Consider the following 24919-nt stretch of genomic DNA (forward strand, 5'->3'; position numbering starts at 1 on the left):
TACTAGAGAGATGATTCAGAGCATCATTAGCAAAGCGAACTTCCTAAAGCCAATATAAACACTGCAATTCATACTTCTTCTCTTTCCTCTTCTTTTTTCTCTTTTGTCTCCATGTCATTTGGACTCCCTGTTATTTCCTGTCTTGTGACTGACTTCTGCTAGTTATACAGTAGCCCCAAAAAGTATTTAGACCATTTTGGACAGTGAAACGTGTGTGAATTTCTTTTTATTAGATAAATCTGTACACAAATGCCGCTAGAACTTTTCTTAAAAGCTACTTTTTAAAGTAATTGTTTCTAAGTTTGTTTTTAGTGGATATATATACGAACAGGTTTCCTGGAATAAAATATTTACACGTGTCATGTGTATTTGTTTTGTATAATAATAATAATAATAATAGTAATTTGTTCATTTATTATTATTATTGTTATTATTCTTATTCTTATTAATAACAACAGTTATTAATGACACTTAACTTTTATTATTATTATTATTATTGTCATTAATAATAATTCATTGCAATTATAATAAAATGTTAAATCATATCAATCTAGAAATAAATAAAAATAAAGATAAATGATGATGATTATTATTATTGCTGCAATATAATATTGTCAATTATTAGAATTATTATTATTATACATTTATTTTAATGTAATTTTTCATTATTAAACTATTATTATTTTTATTATTATTATCTTTTAATTAATGTACTATAATACTAATAATATAGCAGTTTATATCAACCTAGAAATAAGTAGATTAATAGTAATAAAATAATAATGTTGTAACTTTATTTGTATTTTAATTATTATTATTATTAGTTAGTAATATACTACAATACTAATAATAATATATAAATATTAATAATAAAATAATATAATAGATTTTTTATATGTGTGTATATATATATATATATATATATATATATATATATATATATATATATATATATATATATATATATATGTGTGTATATATGTATATATGTGTGTGTGTGTGTGTATATATATGTGTGTGTATATATGTGTGTATATGTATATGTGTATGTATATATGTGTATATGTATATGTGTATGTATATGTATGTATGTGTATATATATATATATATATATATATATATATATATATATATATATATATATATATATATATATATATATATATATATATATTATATTATTTATTATATATATATGAAGAGTTTATTTGCAAAATAGATAACTCAAAAATCATGTTTTTATTATATTATCATGCTTTTATTGTGTTTTATTGTTAGTTAGCTGTTCTTTAAAGTTAATTTTTAACCTAGTCAAAATAACCCAACTGTAGTTGGATTGAGAAAAATTGGAATGCACAATGAAAAACATGATTTCTGAGAATTGTTAAAACGGAGTTATCTGTTTTTGCAAATGAACTCTTCACACACGCATATATATATATATATATATATATATATATATATACATACATACATACATACATACACACACACACACACACACACACACACACACACATATATATATATATATATATAGCAATATAATTATTAAATAATATTAATATATGAATATTTTATATTATAAAAAGTAACATAACTTTTGATTACATTTAATGTGAATATATGGTGAAATTCTTCTGTGTTTGTTCTTCAACAGAGAGCTGTTTCTAAAATCCAATGCCCAGCTCACTTTCCGCTGTCGTCAGCTAATATCAGAGCTGTCCTACATTTATCCCATTGATGTGGTGAGTGTTTAACTGCACACACTATCACACTCAAACACGCTCAACAGAAACACTCATAGTGCAGCTTCCTGTCTGTTTTGTTTTGTGTGCTGATGACTGGAGCGTGTGGCTTGCTGGGAATGTTAGAGGTCAGGGTCTTTGCAGACTCTGGTGTTACTGGCTGTTAACAAGTTTTGGTTTCCCACCATCTCAGTATGACCTAGAACTACTGTTCAGTGCATACATTGACTGGTACCCGCAGAGTCCCGCTGCCAGTCAAATCAGTTTACAGAATAAAGCCACTGAAAATGAGCAGAAAACCTCATTCAGACCAAACTATCCTCTGCCAAGCTTTGTCAGTTGTTGCATAAAGGATTTGATTAATCGGCTGCTCATGCTGTTTCTAGAGTGCTGTGCTCACGACTGCCTTTCTGTTGTTTTCTTGTTCTCTTTGCAGAACAATCAGAATGATTATGTGATTTGTGGTGTCAAACTGCCCAATTCTGAAGACTTTCAAGGTAAGTTTGGAGTTAACATTCCTGTTGTTTAAGTTGTGACTGACTGATTTATTAATTAACCAATTAATTGATCAATATTTGCTTTCTCTCGAGTCAGTCCAAAAATCTAAAAAAAAATTCTCATTTTCTGTTCTCTAATATAGTGTTGTGAAATCCTACACACTAAATATTAAACTTCTGTAACTCACCCTGCATTGTTTGTTCTTTGGGCATGTGTAAAGTTGCAATAGTGTTTTTTTTTTTTATTTGTTTTTTTTAGTATCGTTAAAATAATACAGTACTTTTTATTCATATTTTTCATTCGTTATTTTTGTATTAAATTTAAAGTTTTTTTTTAATTCAGTCAGTCATTTTATTATTTGTTGTCATTTTTTGTGTTTTTAAGAAGTGGCTATATAATATATTAAAATATATTATAATATAATTTTATTTGTGTTTCAGATTTAGTTATTATAGTACATCAAATTGAAAATGTATTATGTGTATTTTATATATATATATACACACAGTATAATTATATATAATAATTAATATATATATATATATATATATATATATATATATATATATATATATATATATATATATATATATATATATATATATATATAATAATATTATTATTATTTATATATATATATATATATATAATAATATTATTATTATTTATTTTTATTTTTGTTAACGTTTATTTTTATTTCAAGTAACAATGTCTTTTTGAGTGATGAATTAGTTGATATTTGGCCATTTTAAAATTAAAATAGTGCCCACTTGGCTCCAAAATGTAGCTCACATCAGGCAAATTTTGCACATTTTTTACATTTCAGCTTTTTTTAATGAATTTTATACAGTATAAAATACAGTATATGTCTGCATAAAAAAGTCTGATATATTTGCGTCAAATTTCTCTGTATTGGTGAATTTCTCTTTCTCTTGGTCCGCCGTCACCCTCTGAATTAAATCAGATCAGAATGAGATACAGCAGATCTAAACTCATCTGGAGAGGAGCTCTTGAATTCCCAGTCAGTTCTGCTTCACTGGCTGCAATTCCCTTGATTTCTGTGTTTCTTCAGTCTGGCTGTGGATCACAGGCTCCAGGCCATCAATCAATCATCCTCCTCTGTTCTGATCAATGGAGCCCTGTGTCCATGGAACCCTTCAGCTTGTGGTTACGAGTGAGATCACACTAGTCAGTTATTCACACAGCAAGAACCGTGGTCGGACCTTCTGACTTCTCGCATTATATAAGAGAAAAGGATTTTATTAGGGCATTCATCTCCCAGTTCCCTGTAGTTAGGCTTTTGGGGTTTTTAATAAGGAGAATGAATTGTGTGTGATGGGTACAAGTGATGTCTTTTGTTGTGTTGGCTGTGGGGAGAGTTATTCGTCTCGTTTCCCATGTGTCCTTTAGGCAGCGCTATATGTGTCGCGGGGAATCAGATTTGGCTTTTTTCAGGCAGGAGAGGCATGACTTCAAAAGAACAGAGAGGTTAATGGAAGCCAGGTTGAACCACGCACTCAACGACACGCATATTCACATACATGCATATGCAGTCTTTCACATATGTGGCTATTGCTTGGCACAGTTTCTCATGCGTTTTGAAAGCACGACGGCTCTTATGCATATACAACTTATTATACTAAATAAATCTCACACAGCTTTCCGTAAGTCATATGGTCTGTGTCCACAGCTTATTTTCTTCATTTGGAAATATGTGGCTGTTCTAGCCTGGAAACCTTCTGTAAGCTGAAATGTAGTGAGTATTATTGCAGGGATGTCTGGGAAATGTAGTTTGGATGCATGTTTGTGAAAAGTGTGTTTTTTTATTTATGACTAGTTTTAAGAGGAAAAAAAGCTTTTTGCATTTTTTTTCTTTCACAACCCATAATAACCGGTTGACCTGTTGTCCTTCCTGTTGCTCAGCAACCAAATATTTTTTGCTTGGCATTTGGGCTTTTTGTTTGAATTTGCTAGAAATGCCCCGAAAGGTTGCTGTTTAGACAGTAATGGGGCCATCAGAGTGATTTAGATGGCATATAATTATTTAGGAAATGCACACGTCGGAGTGTGATTATACAGATTTAAAGACTGAACACTAGAATTAGCCGATCCTTGTTTTTTTTAGAGTAGCTTTTAGCCTCTGGTGATGCCTTTGACCCCATCAGGAAAGGGCATCGCTGGGGTGAACTGACGTTTTGCATGGTATTAGGTTATTATGCGGTTCCTTATAACTCAAGGGCCCTAAGGAGACTCAACAAAATGAATGGCCTTCATCAGCTTCCATCGACTTAACAAATGGCCTTTGATTTATAACCTCAGATTGGAGTGAATTAACTTAAATTGTTGTGACTCATCCTTTAAAACGGAGTGTACAAATCTTGACCTCAAATGCAATGGAGGTTGTAGCCTTGTATAAATAATTTAGATCCATTTTGTATTACTAATATTTTTTGCATTGTGACATTTAATGTTCTCTTAAACGACAAACAGGTTTGTCAAATAATAAATTATAGAATTTGTTATATAAATCTAAGACTCTATATTAATAATATTATGTATAATTATGTTATTAAAATATCATTTTAAAGTCTTTTATAAAAAATCTGTAACGAGAATGAATTTTGTAATAAATATCGAACTTATTAGACAATATATTATAATTATAATATATTGTTATAATATTATTTAAGCTGTAATTAAATGTTTTTTTAATGTATTTTATTATAAATATACATTTCTATAATGAGAATGAGCTGTTGTAATGCAGAGGCATTACAGTAATGTGAACATGGGTTGGAAATGTGATTGTCTTGAAAATAATGTCACAATGCAAAAAAAATAAAAAATTGTGATCCTGTGAGGAAAAAAAAAAAAAATATATATATATATATATATATATATATATATATATATATATATATATATATATATATATATATATATAATATATAATATATAATTTTTTTTTTTTTTATATAGAGTTTTATTTGCTGTTTAAATTTCTGTAATTTTTAACATGTTTTTTTTTTGTGTTTTCCTCTGTTTGCTGCAGCAAAGGATGATGGGAGTGTTGCGGTGGCTCTGGGTTATACGGCACACCTGGTGCTGATGATATCAAGCTTCCTGCAGATTCCGCTCAGGTATCCAGTCATCCACAAGGGTTCCCGCTCCTCCATCAAAGACACCATCACTGACAAACTCACAGAGAAGGAGAGAGAGTAAGAATGATTTTCAGATTCTTTAATTTTTATTGCTTGGTAATTAATTGAACTAACGTTTTCATAGCTCTGTATCACAGAAATCTTTTATTATTATTATTATTATTATTATTATTATGAATAGTTGATAGTAGAAAAGCAACAAAAGCGAACCAATTGATTTATCTTATGCATTTCGCTCTAAAGACTTTCTTCCCTTTACACACAGGAATATTTATGCATCTTTTTGCACCTGTGGTTTATGCGTGTGTAATTTGTCCACCTGTCTGGTTCAAAATGCATGTTCAGGGGTGGTTTAAGGCCCTTCTTGGATTAAACGCTACTTAAACGCCACGGGGTTCTGACTTTCATGTGCCCACCTCGCCTGCCTTTCATCCATTCCTCTTTAACTCTCTTTCCTTTCATCTTTTCATCTCATCCTCCCTCTCAGTAGATTACCACGTCTGCTGCAGCGTGGGAGATAAATAATATCCTAGAAAGAGGGTCCCATCGGTGTCTTAAGTTTTTTTTTTTTGTGTATCTTACTAATTGACATTTTGCCAAAGCTGCATAACTTCATGATTGATGTTAGCAGATTTACATCTTTTTTTTAATTAGCATTTTTTATGTATTTGTGTATTTTTTTATTTTTATAAGGTTCTCATTCTTTTTTTCTTGTTTGTTTGTTTAAATTTTGGCATTTGCTTATCAGTTTTATATGGAAGCCTATTTCAGCCACAAAATAATTGCTACCTATGAGTTTTTCCTCATAATTCTGAGAAAAAAGTCAAAATTGCAAGAGATAAACTCATAATTAGTAATTCAGAGTTTACATTTAGCAAATCTGACTTTTTTTTAACGTTTATATCTTGTAATTTTTTTCATGCCACAAAATTAAAAGGGTAATTGCGGCTTTTTATCTCAAAATTCGAATTATTTTCTTGCTGTTGCAAATTTATAGTTTGTTTATAAGTTTATATGTCACAATTTCTGACTTTTCTTTGGCAGTTATTGGAAGAATTGGCAGGTATCAACTTGCAGATGCGATTCAATCTCGCAATGCTGATTTTTTTCATTTATATATTGCAGAATCTTTCCTCAGAATTGCGAGAAAAAAGCCTGAATTGTGAGATATAACTTAGAATTGCGAGTAAAGTAGTTAGAATTGTGAGGAAAAAGTTGCAATTACCTTATTATTATTTTTTTTTATTCCATGGCAGAAATGGAATGGAATTTGGAATGGAATTTTTACATTCCATTTTTTAGAAATTCCATAAAATGTTTTTTTTTTTTTTTTTGTAAACCTCTTGAGCCACAGGTGCATTGTTGTTATTTGGGGACAGCAATATTGAGTGCACTATTATTTCTAAGGTTCATTCAATTCCTCCAAATCTGTTTGTAAAGAGCTTGACCTTTGACATCCATCCTATGTCTATGTTTATATCTCTAGCGGCTAGAGTAACATTTCATCATCTAATGGGATTCTTTCACAACTCTTGAAACCACCACTTTTGCCTGGTGTGCCATGAATGCAGTTATTTCCCCTAATCTTCATAGTTTCATGTTAAATTGCATCCTCAGGGTGTGATGTTGTCCTACCGTGTGTTGAGATGCTTGTAATTTGACTTTTCGTGTGCATGCTATGCTGTGGTTGCGATGGAGACGGATGCACACTCTTCAGGCTTGGCCTGTGGGGTCCGAAGACCCTGGCATTTTAATGCCAGAATGTGTGGGCACTGCAATTACAGTGCCGGCTACCTCATTCAAATTATTGTTTTTCTGTGTTTTGGTGCCGTAACTAAGCAGGAGCGATCCAAGAAACGAGGCTGCTGGTGTGTGCTGATTACATGTCTGCGGTGCACATGCCCAGAGAGGTATCACATTCCTGCATTCCTCACATGGCGAAAAGCCCCTTAATGAAACTAGCAATAAAATTGGATTGTTATAATCAGATGGGCCCCCTTTTGAATGACGGGGTCGAGATGCCTTTCTCCGCTTTTGATGTAGGATTAATGGCTGATTTCAACAGCTTATAAATGAGGAGGAAGAAGATGGAGAGGTAAGAGAGAGGGGGGTAGAAAGAATAATCCTGGATAGTGCCAGCTCTTCCCCTCATGCTGTGTGACGGACAAGTGCTCGGAAATGACTCAGAAAACACAATAATTGTATGCCTTGATTGATTTTTCTACATGTATTGGGATTTTTATTTGTTGCGATGGCATTTGGCAGATATTTTTATCCATGCATTCAATGTATGTTTTTTTTTTTTTTTGAAATTCCTTGGAAACCAAAGCCATGGTGTTGGCATTACTAGCACCATGTTCTTTTTTGTGTCACAGGAACCTTGTGGTTTGATTGGGACACTCTTAAAAAAAACAGGTGGTGTGACACACTAAAAAAACAATGAGATCCAATGTACCACTAAAGATGTCCATCTAATAATTACAGTAATAATAAGTGTATTAAATAATATTAATATACACTACTGATTAAACATTTTGGTCTGTAGGATTTTTAAAAGAAATGTATACTTTTATTCAGCCAGGATGCATTAAATTGATCAAAGATTACAATAAAGACATTTATAATGTTACAAAAGATTTCTATTTCAAATAAATGCTCTTCTTTTTAACTCTCTATTCTTCAAAGAATCCTGAAAAAAAAAAGAGCATGGTTTATACAGAAATATTAAGCATCGCAACTGTTTTCATCATTGATTATAGTAATAATAAATCAGCGTATTAGAATAATTTCATGAAGGATCATGTGACACTAAAGACTGGAGTAATGCCATTGAAAATTCAGCTTTGCCATCACAGAAATAAATGTAATTTAAAAATATATTAAAATAGAAAACATTTGTTATAATTATATTTCACGATAGCACTGTTTTTATTGTATTTTTGTTCAAATAAATGCAGCCTTGGTGAGCATAAAATACTTATTTATTTATTTTTTTTAAAATAAGAAACCCCTTACAAACCCCAGACTTTTGAACTGTAGTGTAGATTGAAGCGGAGCATATCTTAAACTTTTAGATTATTGTTTTTGATTTATGCAATTTAGCATTTATTTAAATGGAATAAATATATAAAAAGTGTTCCACACAAGAAAAAAGTCAGGTTTGGAACAACATGAGGGTGAGTAAACGATTACTACATTTTCAATTTCTGGTTGAACTTTCCCTTTAAATTATTAGCGTCACTACTTTAAGTGATGCTTAGCTACTCCTCAACTCTTTTACATAGACCAAATATAAAAAAAAAAGAGAATAAAAATATTGTCTGATTTCTCTACTGAGTCCTCCAGCAGTAGAAATGACCACATCCCTAGCTGCGGCTGGCTCAGATTAGGCCTTGCACATTTCTGATTTGCAGTTATGTCTAGTGCAGATGTCCCCCACCAAGCGTCCCGATTTGTTGCGTTTAGCATTGATGTCTAGATCTCTAGATGTTCTCCAATTTTCAGCCGCATGAATGTAACTCAATAGGCCGTCTTTCTGCAGAGCACCAGTGAAGGACAAGCCTTTACCAGGTTCACAGACAGTACGTTCGGCCGCCCACCTCCCACCCTGCCAGTCACAGCGACTCCCTGGAGACAGCGCTGTTATGAAAGTCAAACAACAATCAGGACACACTCTCGGTGACCCTCAGCCCGTGTGTTTGTGAATGTACGCTTGTTTGTGTGAGGGGCGGCCATTAGCAGCAGCTGAGCAGAGGGTGAAACCACTCAGCTGTTTAAACGGCCCCATGTATGTGTGTTTGCAGATGAATCAGGTGCCGCTGAGAAGATGAAGGTCTAACCCTTCAGAAGTCGGACTCCAAAGCTCATTAAGGTATGAGTTACAAGGAGAAGGAGAACAGAGGGACCTATGTGGCCCTCGTAATTAACTCCGCACGAGCCAGATCCTATTATCCCCGCTCCTGCCGTGACCCTGTGACCTCCACACACCATAACTTACAGCAATATGAGCTGTAATCAGCCCCAACGTGTCGTTGTTTAACATTGTGTCAGCCTTACACTTGATAAATATGGTTCAAATCATCTTCTCTATCTCTCTCATGGCCTGTTGGTCTGGAGTTCATACTGTATGTCTGTCTCTGTCGTAGCAGGGTTTTGGGCTTGTGTAGTGAGTGTTCTCTGAGCTGCAGTTCAGGCAGTCCATTCATCTCCTTCAGTTTGGGAAGATACATCGGAGATCTTCATAACTACACTTACTGTGCGACTTTTCTTTGTAGCCTGTGGTCTGCAGCCACACAGAGCAAATCAAGTTGTCATTTCGGAGCTCTAGTGAGTAAGTAGTCATTTAACAGATGCTTTTTCCAAAACGGCTTCAAGTGCACTTTATTACAGGCGCTCGCTCAAGGCAGGGCTGTGCTGAATTCAGAATTGAAGAATTCTTTTCAATTCATGAGTATGAATTTGAATGGAATTGACTGCGTCTGTATGGCTGTCTACTGTCTGTCAGTCAATCACTTATTCAATTCTGTCGAAGGGAATCACATCTATCTATCATTCTCTTGTTCTAGCACTCTATCATTCTGTCTATCTGTCATTCTAGCTATCATTCTGTCTATAATTTAATCTATCATTCTGCCTCTGTCTGTCTGTCCGTCCGTCTATATATCTATATATCTGTCGTTTTGTCGTTTTATCTGTCGTTCAATTCATCGTTCTGTCTGTCTATCTATCTGTCTACCTGTCTATGTTCTATCTATATCTATCTGTCTGTCTGTCGTTTTATCTGTTGTTCAATTCATCGTTCTGTCTGTCTATCTATCTGTGTACCTGTCTACGTTCTATCTATATCTATCTGTCTGTTGTTTTATCTGTTGTTCAATTCATTGTTCTATCTGTCTACCTGTCTATGTTCTGTCTATCTATATCTGTCTGTCTGTCGTTTTATCTGTCGTTCAATTCATCGTTCTGTCTGTCTGTCTATCTATCTGTCTACCTGTCTATGTTCTATCTATCTGTATCTATCTGTCTGTCGTTTTATGTCGTTCAATTCATCATTCTGTATGTCTGTCTGTCTGTCTGTCGTTTTGTCATTTTATCTGTTGTTCAATTCATTGTTCTGTCTGTCTATGTTCTGTTGTTCTATCGTTCTATCTATAGTTTAATCTTTGATTCTGTCGCTATCTGTCTGTCTGTCCATAATGTCTGTAAACTTTCAAACTTTAAGCCTTTTAAACTTTCTTAATTTTGAAACGAGACAAATTTTGCTTTTCTAGGTCAAAAATGACCATTACATGTATAATAATTTATTTGAATTTCAATTAATTTTAATTTTACTTCCTTACATTGCAATTCTTCATCCTGTTTGTTACCTCTATTCGGATTCATTCCAAACTCAGGAGTTGATTTGAAATATAAAGTCATTCACAATCCAATTCTGAAAGCCACACAATCAGTGTTTTCTCAACGTCAGGGTCAAACCTACAGCCAGCTTTGTTTACCGGCTCAGATCTTTTAACACTATGCCTTCCAACATCCAATTTTTAGACATTTCTTACTATTGTGCCTAACGAGACCATTACTGTTCCCACAATCCCAGGTGTCAGTGAGGTGGCCCATAAGCTGGAACAACCTCTGACCTCACCTCCCTCAAACTGTTTAGAGGGAGGCTTCATCCGATCACCCAGCGTGTGTATACACAGATCGAACTGATGTGACCACCCCAGGCCAAGATTTATCCATCTGATGATAAAGCTGTCAGGACAGTGATTGTGAATAAAGATGAGTGAAGTGTGAGTATTGTGGCGATAATCACAAGTCATTTGTCACTGATGTGCAATCGTAGAGTCAAAAATCTTCCTTGAGAGTCTTGAGAGTAGATGAACTCTATATTTGATAACTCATGGAGTTGGTTAGCTGGACTCAAATTAAGAATTATTCTGTCATTTTCCACATCCAGTCACTTTTGACCTGGTTCTGTTGGACTAGGCTTAACCGATCCATGATTAATGAGATGTTGGAGAGATGTTATTAAGAATGTGACTTGTTTTTCTATACGTCCACTTACTGAAATGATAATGTTATCTTCAGAGCTTAACAGTTGATATCAACATTCTTGAATTTCCAGCCTACTGTGTACATAAATTGAGATCTAGAATTGTCAGGCCACATTCCCAGTGTCATAACTGTGAAGCATTTGGAGATCTTGTTTTTCTATATTGTCATTTTTTGAAATTATAATGGCTCTGTTTCAAACCCTAGTGAACTGACTACCTTGAAATCATATTAAAGCAACATGTGCACTCTCACTGCAAAAGTTGTTCCAAATCTTAAGTGCTTGAGCTTGACAGAGTAATGCTCCTTTATGTATCCAAGTCAGTCCCTTTCGAGGTTCCCTTTTTGTTAGGATGCTAGCAAAACCTACGCTAGGCTTTGAAACAGCCAATGTTTCCTTGTCATGTATGGTTATGTAGAACTGTACTTCACTTTAGCTGTAATTGTAGAATCAGGCCACATTCTAAGTCATTTTCTTATTTACTTGATTTTACAGCTGCTTAAACTGTGCAGGGCTCGTCCATTAAACTTGAACATTCGGTGTAATATCGACCCACCAGTCTCGTAAATGAAATCTGACGAATCCCATTCTGACCATAAAACCATAATTTTCAATGTGCAACCTTTGCTTCTTATTAACGCTCTTCCATCCACTACTTTAGCCAAAACTTCAATCTAAAGTGACTTAAAATGCACTATTTGGACAGACAGGAATTGGCTCTCAATAACTTTCCAGATCCAAGGTCAGCTCTACATGGGATTGAATGTGTAAACTTGAAGTTAGCAGCTCTGACCATTAAGCTACCACCACCCCAGACCTTTGCTTTCTTTTCCTTTCTTTCCATGCATATTAGAGTGATTGTGTCCCAGTGAGACTGCCTTGGAGTGCAGTTCTGCGGTTCCTTCCTTTCTTCTCCACCTGGGATGCCTCATCTGTGACCAAATGATGCGGTTTGGAGTTTTTTCGCTCCTTTACCAATTTGATCTACTATCCTCTTTTCTTAATGTAGCACTAAAAATACACACAATTCTTTTTCCGTAACGTTCTTTGCGATTTTGGAAGCTTCTTTCAACCCCCTGGATGCATTCTTGAAATGCAGTGGACTCTAACAACACGTTGCACCCACATTTCTTCACTTCTATCCCATCGCAGCACGGCTGATTGCCACAGAGGCCTGGAGATGTGATCCAGATGTACTCTGGGTGATGGAGTCCAGAGATTGTCCCGTTAAACCCAAGCCCCCCTCTCATATTGGCTTTTATTGGGAACTGTATGATGGCGCTGTCCACTTTTTCAGAAGGACTTTATGACAAGTGTAAAAATGGAAGTAGGAATTGACACATCGCTCCATGAGTTGAGGAGTTGCCAGCTTGGGCTCTTAGACCAGAGAAGGGTGGCCGTGAGCTCAAAGGAAAGGAAAAGTATTAAAGGATCGTTTGATGATGTCTGCTAAGATGGGCTGTGCTTCCTTTTTAGGGTTGACTGGTTGTATTTTATTTTCATCTTTGAAGGGCTTGCAGATCAGTTCCTCCTTGTCTGGATGCATGTCATGAGCAACTCCTAATTGCAGACATGTCGAGAAATTAGAGAAATACCAAACCATTGCATTTTGTGAGCAGCGTGATTCATAAAATTATGAATCCATTGCATTTTGTGAGCAGCGTGAATCATAACATAATGACTTCTTGAAGGGCTAATATCATCTGAAGACAGTGGAAAGACTCGTCAGTCTTGTATTTGGCCCTCAGAGATGAAGTCCGGCTCTGCCAGAATCAGTTTGATGGGGCTGAAAGTTGATAAAAGCGCTCATCATGAAGACAGAAGACTGGAGCCAGGCTGTACCCGGCAGCTGAATACCTCATCCCTCTGGCTGTCTTCCGCTCGTTTCCATCCCTCTATCTTCTAAATGTTCTCGATTTGTGGATCGTGCCATGTTTCCATCGTTCTTTAAATCATTCAGCTCTTGTTATTATCTTCAGGTCCAAATTGTCTCTATCTTTGAGCATGTTTTGAGTAGCCGGATTAAACTTGTATATGTTGGGATACCCGTTTATGATGCTTGGAAAGCCCTCGCATTTGAAATGACTTATTTTGATTGCTGTTTATTTGCCTTAAAATTAGTCAACAATCTTGTGTATTAAAAAATGATCTTGTTCTTAGGTGTTGGTCTTAAGTAGTTTTCCAGTCTGGAAGAGGTTTATGGTCTTCACCATGTTTTGTTCTTAATAGGGCTGCACAACATATTGATAGAATTTATATGCATTAATAAAATAGTTTTATAATTCATATAAATATTATTTTAATGTTAGATTTAGTGCTGTCAGTTAATTTAAAAAAAAAAAAAAACTGAATTGCGATTATGACCAACCCTAGCTCTGTCCCTGCGTTAAATATTTTTAACACCATTAAACTGGAAAAATGAATCGCCTGCATTAAAGTGCAAATTTTGACAGCAATAGTTTACATTTACATTTAGTCATTTTGCAGACGCTTTTATCCAAAACGACTTACAATTGTAACAGTTGTATTATTGTATGATCTTCATTATATTATGGTTTAATTTTAATTTAATTAATTTGTTTGAATATTATATTAGTATAATATTATACAATCTTCATTATGTTTTGTGCTCATTAGGGCTGCACAATATATCAATATGATATTGGTTATTGACTGGTTAGGTTATTATTTAAAATTTTATATATATGAAATTAAATAACATTAATAGAATACTAGTGTACAGTCTTCATTGTGTTGAGTTTATTAGGGCTACACAATAGATCTATACAGTATCATTATTTTAAGTGCATATGAAATTATGCAAATATTAAATTATTATAATATTATTATGCAGTCTTCATTATGTTGTTTATTAGGGCTACACAATATATCGATACAGTGTAAGTTATTGACTGGTTAGGTTATAATTTTAAATACGTGACATTATATTAATATTATTATACAATCTTCATTATATTTTATTAAGGCTGCGCAATATATTGATTCAATAGTTATTGACTGGATAGGTTATTTATAATTTTGTATACATATGAAATTATATGAATATTATTATACAATCTTCATTATGTTTCGTGCTTAGGGCTACACAGGATATTGATACAATATCAGTTATTTACTGGTTAGGTTATTATTTATAATTTTATATGTATAAAATAATTACATTTTATATAAATATAATATTTTATTGTTTTTATAGTTCAGAATGTTGATATAGGTGAATCCCTAGGTCTTATGATCGTCATATAAGTTTTATTGTTTATATTTTCATTGGAGGTGAAAAAAACTGACCAACACAACTTTCAAATCCAACTTTTATTTGTTCTTCAGGGGTCTCCCTTTGGTCTTCAGGTATTTGACTGAGAATTTTCATATACTCCTGCTGCAGTTTTCCAGACTAGCTCCGATCTTCATTATGAAGTTTCACTCTTTGCATCCGTCTGGCGTGCGACTGGGCCTTGATGAGAGTTAAGGGAAAACTGCAGCAGCCTGCCGTTTGGTGGGTGGTCGGAGCAGATCATGAATAAGTCCAGGAACCGTTGAAAATCTTCCCAGCTACTCCAAATGACCTGCGCTAATGTATACTCTCCACAAGCCTCGGCACATGTGTTCCGCCTGCCTGTTTACATATAATAATTGATACTCCAAACGTACATAACCTTGTCATCCTAACGCTGTTTCGTGCTGGTGCATATTCTCTCTCTATTTGTGAACTGCCCATATTTGTGTGTTAACATGCTTGCATGCACGTTTGCTCACAATCCTTGGTTCTTTCCGGCGCACACACTTGTTGCTTCTATCTCCTTTTCTGATCGCGCATATATGCAACATACCTTTCAGCGTTCCCGCTCTGCGCATTGTTCATTCATTCGCCCGGGAAATAGAGAACATTCCCCATAACTACAGTGTTTTTAATGCAGTTTCAGGCGTGGGGAGTCATAAATCAACCTAGCTGCTTTTAAACAAACACCTGCCTCCAAACTGTCACAGCTAATGGCAGCACTTGCCGTATAAATCAACCATAGCTGTAACTCCCAATATCATAGAAACGATTACACTGAGCATCTGCCATACAATGCTGTTTTAATGGTCTAGGCACAGCCGATAGCCCTCGCTATAACCATTCTGACATTTTCCGCCTCGCTTTTAAAGTATGCGTATGTCTTGAAAAGGTCCAAAAGGAATTTGTGGGTCACTTACTCTGTCGTCTTAGTTTCTTTATGAGCTGGTGTAAGAGAACAAGGTGCATCCCCCCCCAGCTGTTTAATTAAGACCAGAATTGGGGCCAGAGAACAGGAAGAGAACACTTTTTACTGTATGTTATAGTTATTTATTATGCTATCCATCTGAACTTTCTCATTTATACCATTTAATAAGTCAAACATTTCTATTGGGGGTGCGTGCGGAATGTTTGTTTGCATAATAACGTTTGCAGATGATTTTAAAATGATCAAAGCAGGACTAAACAAACTGTAGTATAAATTACAGTGGACCTGAAAGTATTTGGACGCTTATGTCACACTTAAATATGTTGGAATGTGTTTGCATTATATAACAAAGCTCACCAAGTGTAATTTTCCAAGTGTAAAAGTCGGCATTAAATGAAAGTTCACCCAATTTGTTTTCTAAATGCATATTCTAGATATTATCGTGAACAGTTCATCCATCTAATGTTGAATCAAAATTTCTTAACTGAACTTGTCGGTGAAATGACTTTTCTCTGGTGACATATGCAGGACTTCTCCAATCATTTAGTCTGGTTAAACCCCGCCCCCGAGAGCTCGAATTCATCTACCATATCTTCCACATTTCAACATCCAATCTTTGTTAATAATCAGTTACACTATATAAAAATCTTGTCACTACTTCTGTTTCTCTACCACTTTAAAGAAAGACAGCATGAGTGAATTTTTACAGTAAAACATCTCAAAAATATATTAGGTAAAATATTTGACCGTAAGATTGTTAAAAATTCCTGTGGGAACTTGTTTTGATTATAACTGACTCACTTTTAAGATTTTAAAATGCTTTTACAACATCAATACATTATGTTTAAAAAATTATTATTATTTTTTTTCAAATATTTAAAATGTAAAATAACTTTAAGTTAATCAAAATGCTGGATGGGTGAAATACTGGTAGAAACTTGTCAACCGGTAGAGATTTTGGACTATTCGTCTCTATACATGCTCACGTGGTGTTGCTGTGCTGCATGGACATGAAAACTTATCGTTTGCACACATTTTTAAACATTGCAGTTTAAAAACTAGTTATTTTAAGCGCAATCAGCCGAGAAAGAGAACTCATTTCTCTATATGCTCACTGTCTGAGAGACCGTTTCTGAGTGTGTGAGTATCGAACATAGTAATTTTTGACGCTTTATTGGCCTTTATTGGTTAAATACACACACTTGTAAGTGTCAAAATGCCCATCTTTGCAAGTATCCTTGTAAACACTGTAATTTAGGTCTTGAGGGAAAGCATATAGCTGAGAAAGAAAACACATGTGTAACAGTAGACTGGATCCGGGCAGCTCTTAAAGTGACAGCAGTCTAATATTCCTGCTGTCTCTCATTCATGTTAATCAAACAACAAAAGAGAGAAAGTCTCTCACTGCTCTTGACTAAATCACTTTTGTAACTTTAACACAGTGAAGAATATTTAGTGATTTTATACATTTGATTACTTTATACAATGCATGTAGAATTTCTTATTTATTTGTTCTATTGACTGATTACTTGTCTTCAGTGAGCTTGAGTTTTTTTTGTTAGTTTTTTTGTGATATTGACATTGGTGACCAAGAATTATGAAATTTCTATGCTATCAAAATTTTTGATATTATAAAGATCTTATTTAAAGCAAAAATAACTATATTGTGATACATTGTTAACCGTGAAAAAAATGACTCATATTGTGATATAAGGTTTTGGTCATATCGCCCACTCGTACTAGTAACCAGTTGGTACTATTCTTTCCAAGCTGCTAGCTGCTTCTAGGGGTCAAAGGTCATACAGTGGATGAGATGGTACCTCATTAATATAACCACAGTCTCCACTCTTTATTTAAAGATTGACTTTTTTTGTAACAAAAGATCAGCAGATGTACTGTTGAATGAAGCCGATTTCCTGTTTGTGAGTATGTGATCAATCAGAAGTGATTGCATTAGTCTGTTGAGTCTGCTTTAGAGTGGTCCGGTCTTGGCTGAACACCCTCACTTTGTCATAGAGCGGTTACACAGAACATAGAGCTTATGTGCTAATATGAGGTCATGAAACACACACAAAACATACACTCACTCAAAGTGTATGTAAACATCCGGTCTCATGAAAGAGCTTTTTGTAATCGTACATGCCCGTCTCGTCTCTCTTGTTTAGTTACTTGATGATATCGCACTCTTTCTTTGTAACAGACATACACTGAAAAAAAAAAGTTGGTGTAGGATTTATTACTTTTTGAAGAAGTTGCTAGTAAACCACACAAACAATTACAAAGAAAAGGCAAGTAACGCATTGAATTAAACAAGTAAAAAGTGAAATAGTATTTTCTTGTAAAACATACTTCAATAATCTTTGCAACTTGGATAAATCATTTTTACAGTGGAGTGAGGGAGAGAAGACAGAAACAGTCAGAAGGAAAGCGAATGAGAATCTGTGTCACTGTCATGTTCAATTATCAAAATCTTTTTTTTTTATTGAGTAACATTCCAGATCATACTTCAGAGGGAAGTTTCAGCAAATGTGGAAACATGGAGGCTTGTTCTTGCGGTTGTCTTGCCCCGTCACAAACATTTACTGGAAATGTACAGCTCTGCTACTGGTGACCCCCTGCGTTTGAGGTGGGACAATGACAAACGCATATAGTTGCTATATTAGAGGTTTAAAATTAGAAATTAGCTCGACAGCACCCTAAAGCCTGTTGGTGAGATGGCAAGGGGCGAGATATGTCAGCTACAGTCACACATATTTTTATTAAAATAATCAGTTTATAGTATTGAATATGTTAAAAAATGTTACTTTTTTTTTTATTTAGTTATTGTTTTACATTATTCAATGTTTTTTCATTAATACATGTTTTGTTTATATTTTTACAACTGGTAACACTTTACAATAAGGTTCATTAGTTAAACATTAGTTAATGTATTAACTAACATGAACTAACCATGAGCAATACATTTGTTACTGTATTTACTAATCTTCGCTAACGTTAGTTAATAAAAATACAGATGTTCATTGTTAGTTCATGTTAGTTCACAGTGCATTACCTAATGTTAACAAGATTTAATAATGTATTATTAAATATTGAAATTAACATTAACAAAGATTAATAAACGCTGTATAAGTGCAGTTCATTATTAGTTCATGTTAACTAATGTAGTTAACTAATGAACCTTATTGTAAAGCGTTACCTTACAACTTGAAGGATATTTAAAAATAAATAAATATATATATATATATATATATGTATGTATATATATAATTAAAAAAAATTACAACTTGAATGCATTACTTTTTACTTATATATTTTTATATTAAAGAAATGTAATAATTTGAATTTTTATTTATTTATTTTTTAATTTTAAAATAATGTTTTTAAAATTTATATGACTTCTAAACAAAGACAGTGTGCTAAAATTATTTTATGGGCAGGTTATATAGTAACATTGTTTTTTTTTTGCATGCAAGCAATATGGGACACTGATATCCAGCTAAACTCATCCATTTGCGGTGTGCCTTGTTTTGTGTGACATTTTGTGAGGTGTGGGGTGAATGTAAGTGTTATCCTGCCATGTGAGAGTGAGCGTGAACATTTCTCCAGTCTCACTGTAATCCTTCACGTTTCTAATAGTGATAAAAACCATTCTCATTTCCTCTCCATTTCTCTCCCTTTCTGTCCTGTTACCCGAACACACTTTTCTCATATGTTCATACACATGCTTACACACACACACACACACACACACACACACACGCATACTCTCTTCCTGCCTCCTGTTGCTCTGTTATAATATATTTGACTGGACATTCCCTTGAGGAATTCCTGGTGCTCTGTGAACCAGAGTCACAGCAGTATGATCTCACACACACACACACACACACACACACACCGGAGAGCGCTCATTAATCACTGTTAGGTGACGGTGTGTGTGTGTGCGAGTGATTTTTGGCTGGCTTACTGTGGTTGTTTCTATGGAATGTGGTAAGATGTGGATTGCAAGGATATGATCGGGAACCAAGCGATGTTCGATTCTGGGTTCTTGCACAATTTGCACTTCTCATTTGTGTTGTGATGCAACACAGCTATTAAATCTATAACGTGAAACATAAAGTGCGACTAGTGTAGTCCAGTTCCCTTACAAATGAGCTGGTTCTTTTAAGTGAATTCAAAATATACAGCGCTGAAAGTAAAGTCTAAATCCCAAACGACTGACTCCGAATCGATTCCAGTGAAGTCTGACTCCAGAATGACTCTCCTGAGCCAATTCTATTAAGTGAATAAAAACCAAACAGCTTAAGCAGTGTAATCTGATTTTTGAACGAATCACTCCTATGAGCCAGTGCCGGCCCATTACAGAATGAATGAATCTACTTTAAATTAATTGTGCTTTTTTTTTGGGACTCAAACAATACAGCTTACAACTACTTCAACTGTGAGGCTTAAATCAGCTATTTTTCAGTAAGCTTTTTCAAATATTATTTAAAATTTTTGATTTTAAAATGTAATAATTATTATAATTTTTTTTTTGTTTAGTTTTATTGTTTAATACTTAGTTTGGGCAAGTTATTGGATTACATTTATGCGTCAACAACACGTTTTTGTTTTCCCAAAATTCTTTTTTTTTTTAAGTGCTAAAGTGAGAGAATATTGATTAAAAGTGTATGTTTAATTTATTTAGGACTTTAATTTCAGTTTCACTTTAAGTGAATTTTGTTTAGGCTCGCCATTTGTAATAAATGTTTATAATTAATAATTTAGTTAGTTTTATACTTTATACTGAATCCTTAGGGGGAACTAAAATACACGTTTATAGTGTTTATAATTATTGTAAACATTTTGCTTTGTTTACTGGTATTTTATGTATTTGATATTTCTAATTATGCCATGGTCTGTCTGAATACTGGATTCTGATTGGCTGGCAGGTGTTGATTAAATTCGTTGAACTGCACAGGTAGTTCCAGGTCAGTTTAATCACGCTCTACATTAATGTGCTTCCTATAAACATTGGTAACCATAGCAACATACAGTTACAGTTGTCATTTTTATCATTCCGGTCAAATATTGCAGTGCAAATATTATTAACATGTTTAATATGTGAATGCTGTGAAATGACCATGGCATAAACGGGATAATCAACGGCTAGCTGTGCATTAAACGATTTGAATGCACGACGTGGAGGCGAGGAACCGCCCAACGCGCAGCGTAGATTATCCCTTACATTCAACATTATTTTTATATGTAAATAATTGTTTTAAATAATTGAAACTATTAATAATTAAGTGGTGATTAGGTCATATAAAAAGTTTTAAAACTGTTTTATATTGTTTATATATATTTATTATGGTATTTTGTCATTCCTCTTGCATCGTCTGTGTTGCTGTTTTCACTTATAAGTTTCTATTGTCGTTAGGGCGCCATCTTGGAAGGCAGCGAGGAAGCTCACTAGGGTTGTGTGAGGAATTTGACGCACCACTGTACCTCGTTCTGCTCCTTTACACTCAAAGTGACATGAATGACGTGGTGAAGTGTGTGCGCGTGTGTGCAGTCCTTGTGGGTTTTAAGTGTGCACCTGCTTCAAGATTATGCCCCCCTGTGTCTTACAGGACAGGAAGTATGTGAGAGTGTGTGTGTATAAGAGACAGAATTGTTAAGACAGGAAGTAGAGGGAATTGCTGGGTCTGTCTCCACTCTTCCACGATTAAAAGCACGAGTTCCAGGTGCTACTGACAAAAAGGCCTCACGGATTACAGAGGAACTTCCGGAAGATCACTCACACCTCTGGGTTGTACGTGTCTGCCGCCCGTAGGCTAAAGTGTGTGACCCCAGTCCACGACCTCTCCTACTGAGCCATTTTGTGAAAATAAAAGATGAATGACTCTACGTCGCACGTTCACAATTGTGCGACTCTTATAACTGCATTCTTTAGGTATGGAGTCTTGAAAACACACACGCGGTGTTTTAACAAGCCTGACAGCGCTGTCAGGAGAGCTTTGTGGTTAAAGTGGTGATGTTTTTGTTGATCACAGGTGGTTAAGCTGGAGGCTTTTCTGTCCTCTTCTTGTTCTGTGTCTCTCTCGCTCTTTCTCTCCCTCCCTGTAAGCTCTTAATAACAGGGCAGTAATGTCGTAGTCTGGTATTAGGGGGCTGCAGTTATGTCAGGTGTTAGTTGGAGCCGCTTCGAGGAGGGTGCAGGATATTCACGAGTTGTCTTTTTGTCTGTTTGTTGGACCTTTCCCATCCTAAGTTTTCTCAGAGGGACTTTCCAACTGGGTTTTTCAGGCCATGTTCTCCAATAAAACTAGGATGTTCGGTTCAGGAGGTCTGGGTGTTTTTGAAACGTAGTCATTGCTACAAAACTCAGAGAATGAACTGCTGACACAATTGTATAGTGTTGATCTTCCTCATATATTCTGTTTTTATTGTTCCTTTTCACAATTTTCTATAAAATCGTAATAAAAATATTTTTTGATAAATGTTATACATTTAAAAAAAAATTAAGATCAAAGCTTGAAATTCCCACTTTGGCTATCACCGATAAAATAAAATAAAAACGTTCAGCATTAAAAACCACAGTACTTCAGTTACATTACTGTTTTTTTTTTCCGTTTTTTTCTCTTTAACTCCCCATATTTAGTTTTTCCATTTTCCATGTTTTGTTTTGTTTTATTTTATTTTATTTTAATACTATAAAACGTTATTACTATTTAATACTTTTTTGGCAACTTGCAAACACTTATATTTTCTTAAGGAAATGTAATGGAAGTGTAAATATAGTTTTTGTTCCCATTTTATTTATTGTTTTGTTTTTTGATATTTTATTTTGTTTTTATTTATTTATTTTATTTTAATGAAATGAAAACCAAAAGCTAAAACCTGATCATACTTTAACACTATTAAACTTTTTTTTTTTTTTTTTTACATTAAACTTATATTAAACGTATTATTCTGGTGGCTTGCAATCGCTTATGTTTCTTTGTGGATCTATTTCTTGTTTAATTTTTTTATTTCTTATTCTTATTTTTTGTTATTTTATTTTATTTTTATTTAAATGAAATTAAACCAATGCCTAAATCTAAGATAACTTTAACACAATTGAACTTTAATACTACTCTTTTGGTGCATTGCAAGCAGTTATATTTCTTTTTTTGAAGTGCAAATTTAGTTCTTGTTCATATTTTATTGGCTAATGGTCAGTGTTTATATTGATGTATTGCTTCAATATGATGAATGGATCAGCTAAAGATGAGTGTTGTCCACATCACAGATTTCCAGTGATCTCTGAAACGTGTACCCTATTGTATTGGCACAGTTTTTAATAATAAAAGCTTTTTTTCTGAAGTCTTAAATTCTCCGTAAACGCTTCAATGTGCACCCTTCAGAATTACAATAATAGTCCAGCGTGTTCATCTGTTGTGAATCTTGACTGGTTAGTTCATTATACGTTGCTCTGATGTAGACATTGATATTGTGTGCCGTTCGGCCATTTCTGCATCATGATTACGCTTGTGGTTTAAATGAGAACTGACCGAAAGAAACAAGCCAGAATGATGATTTTAATGGATAATAGATTGTGTTTCAGACATGCATTTGAGAAGCGGATCAGAACCAGACCTCCAGAGCTCCAGGCGGTCTCTTAACATCTGCTGAAATGTCTTACGTCAGAAAGAGCCTGTTGCCTTGCTGAGTTTGTGAAGAGTTTGAGGCATCATCATTGCTCGGTTAACTTCACAGGACATAAATACCCTTAAACACTGAAAGATTCCTGACTCTGAACGTTGGTTTGTAAATACAGTTATTAGTTTCAGGCTTTGGTCTATTGGTTAGCTGTTTATCCAGATGACCTGCTGTTTCTCGTTGTTTGGTGTGAGGTTGTCCTGTGCAAAGTTATGAACTGATTACGACCTCATAAAAAATGTTCTTCGCTTTGTGTTTGATATGGGAACCATGTGTAATGGTTCAGAGGTGAGTGCTGAGACTCTTTCTCATGATGCCTCTTTGCTGCTCTTGTTTGCAGGTTCCCTCTCTACCCCAGAGGAGAGCGTTTCCAGTTTGAATATGGTGTCTATTTGCTCAACAAAAACATCGCCCAGGTAAGAATCTCAGCATGTCCCATTGTTCAAATCAAGATGGCCGACAGACCGATTACACAGGGTGTGTCCGAAACAGAAGGCTTGGATGTTGCCCAGTTAGTCAGTGGCTTAATAGGTGGTGTTTTTAAGGAAAACGGCAATATTTTCATGCTGTAACTTGCAACAAAAGCACTTCCTGGTGTTTTTGTTAACACATACCAATAATTAGACTGGGGTCTTCAAACTGGTCTTCGAACTTTTTTTTTAAAATTATATTAAATTACTTTTTGAATATACATTTCCATTCAAAAGTTTGAGTTTGGTAAGATTTTTATGTTTTTGAACGTAAATACTCTATGCAAGGCTGCATTTATTTGATCAAAAATACAGTAATATTGGGAAATATTATTATAATTGTAAATATTTTCTAATAATATCTATCTATCTATCTATCTATCTATCTATCTATCAATTTGTGTGATCTAGAAATATTATCAATGTTGAAAACAGTTTTAAGTGCCTTTACTGTCACTTTTGATCAATTTAAGGCATCATTGCTTAATATAAATAATTTGTTTTTAAATTCTTTATATGTTAAAAAAAATAAAAATGGTAAATATTTACAATTTTAAATTGAAAATTAAAAATTAAATCGTGAATTAAAAAAAAAAATTATCGGTGTATGCATGTTGAAAAAAAAAAAGTTTGAAAACCTCCTGAATTATGATGAGGTATTGGTCTCTAATAAGTTTCCACAGCTGCAGTTCTAGAACTGATGTACTGTACTTTGTGGAATCACTTGCATTAACGTCATTCAAAATGACTCTCATGAGCCATAGCTCAAATCCAATTCCAATTTTAAGCTCTTGTCACAATTATACAGCTTGAATTTAATCAGTTTGCCTGGTTAAGTGCAATATTAACACGCCTCCGTGACTCTGGGAGTGGAATCCAAGCCTCCTGTGCTCCAGCTGTTGCCCCAACTTAAGGAGGAGATGAAAAATACAGAATAGACTGCAAGGAGGTCGACCGAATCGCTCCGTCTCTGACCCACGCAAGCAGCACGCACATTGCAAGAACAAAAACGTAGCTGTGTGCATGGTATGGAGTGATATGTAAGCTTAGCCAACTCTGAGGGGAAAACTTATATATCTGTCATGT

General features: G+C 34.4%; 1 protein-coding gene across 1 annotated transcript in view; it reads left to right on the forward strand.

The window, feature by feature from the left end:
* uvrag (UV radiation resistance associated gene) overlaps positions 1-24919 on the forward strand; it is a 111826-nt gene that overhangs the window by 44012 nt on the left and 42895 nt on the right. Inside the window, exons 10-13 of the mRNA XM_058788881.1 lie at positions 1662-1749; positions 2186-2246; positions 5300-5465; positions 23704-23779. Coding sequence (XP_058644864.1) covers positions 1662-1749; positions 2186-2246; positions 5300-5465; positions 23704-23779 — 391 coding nt within the window. The remainder of the gene's footprint in view (positions 1-1661; positions 1750-2185; positions 2247-5299; positions 5466-23703; positions 23780-24919) is intronic.

This window comes from Onychostoma macrolepis, chromosome 10 (genome assembly GCF_012432095.1).
Source record: "Onychostoma macrolepis isolate SWU-2019 chromosome 10, ASM1243209v1, whole genome shotgun sequence".
Classification (NCBI taxonomy): Eukaryota; Metazoa; Chordata; class Actinopteri; order Cypriniformes; family Cyprinidae; genus Onychostoma; species Onychostoma macrolepis.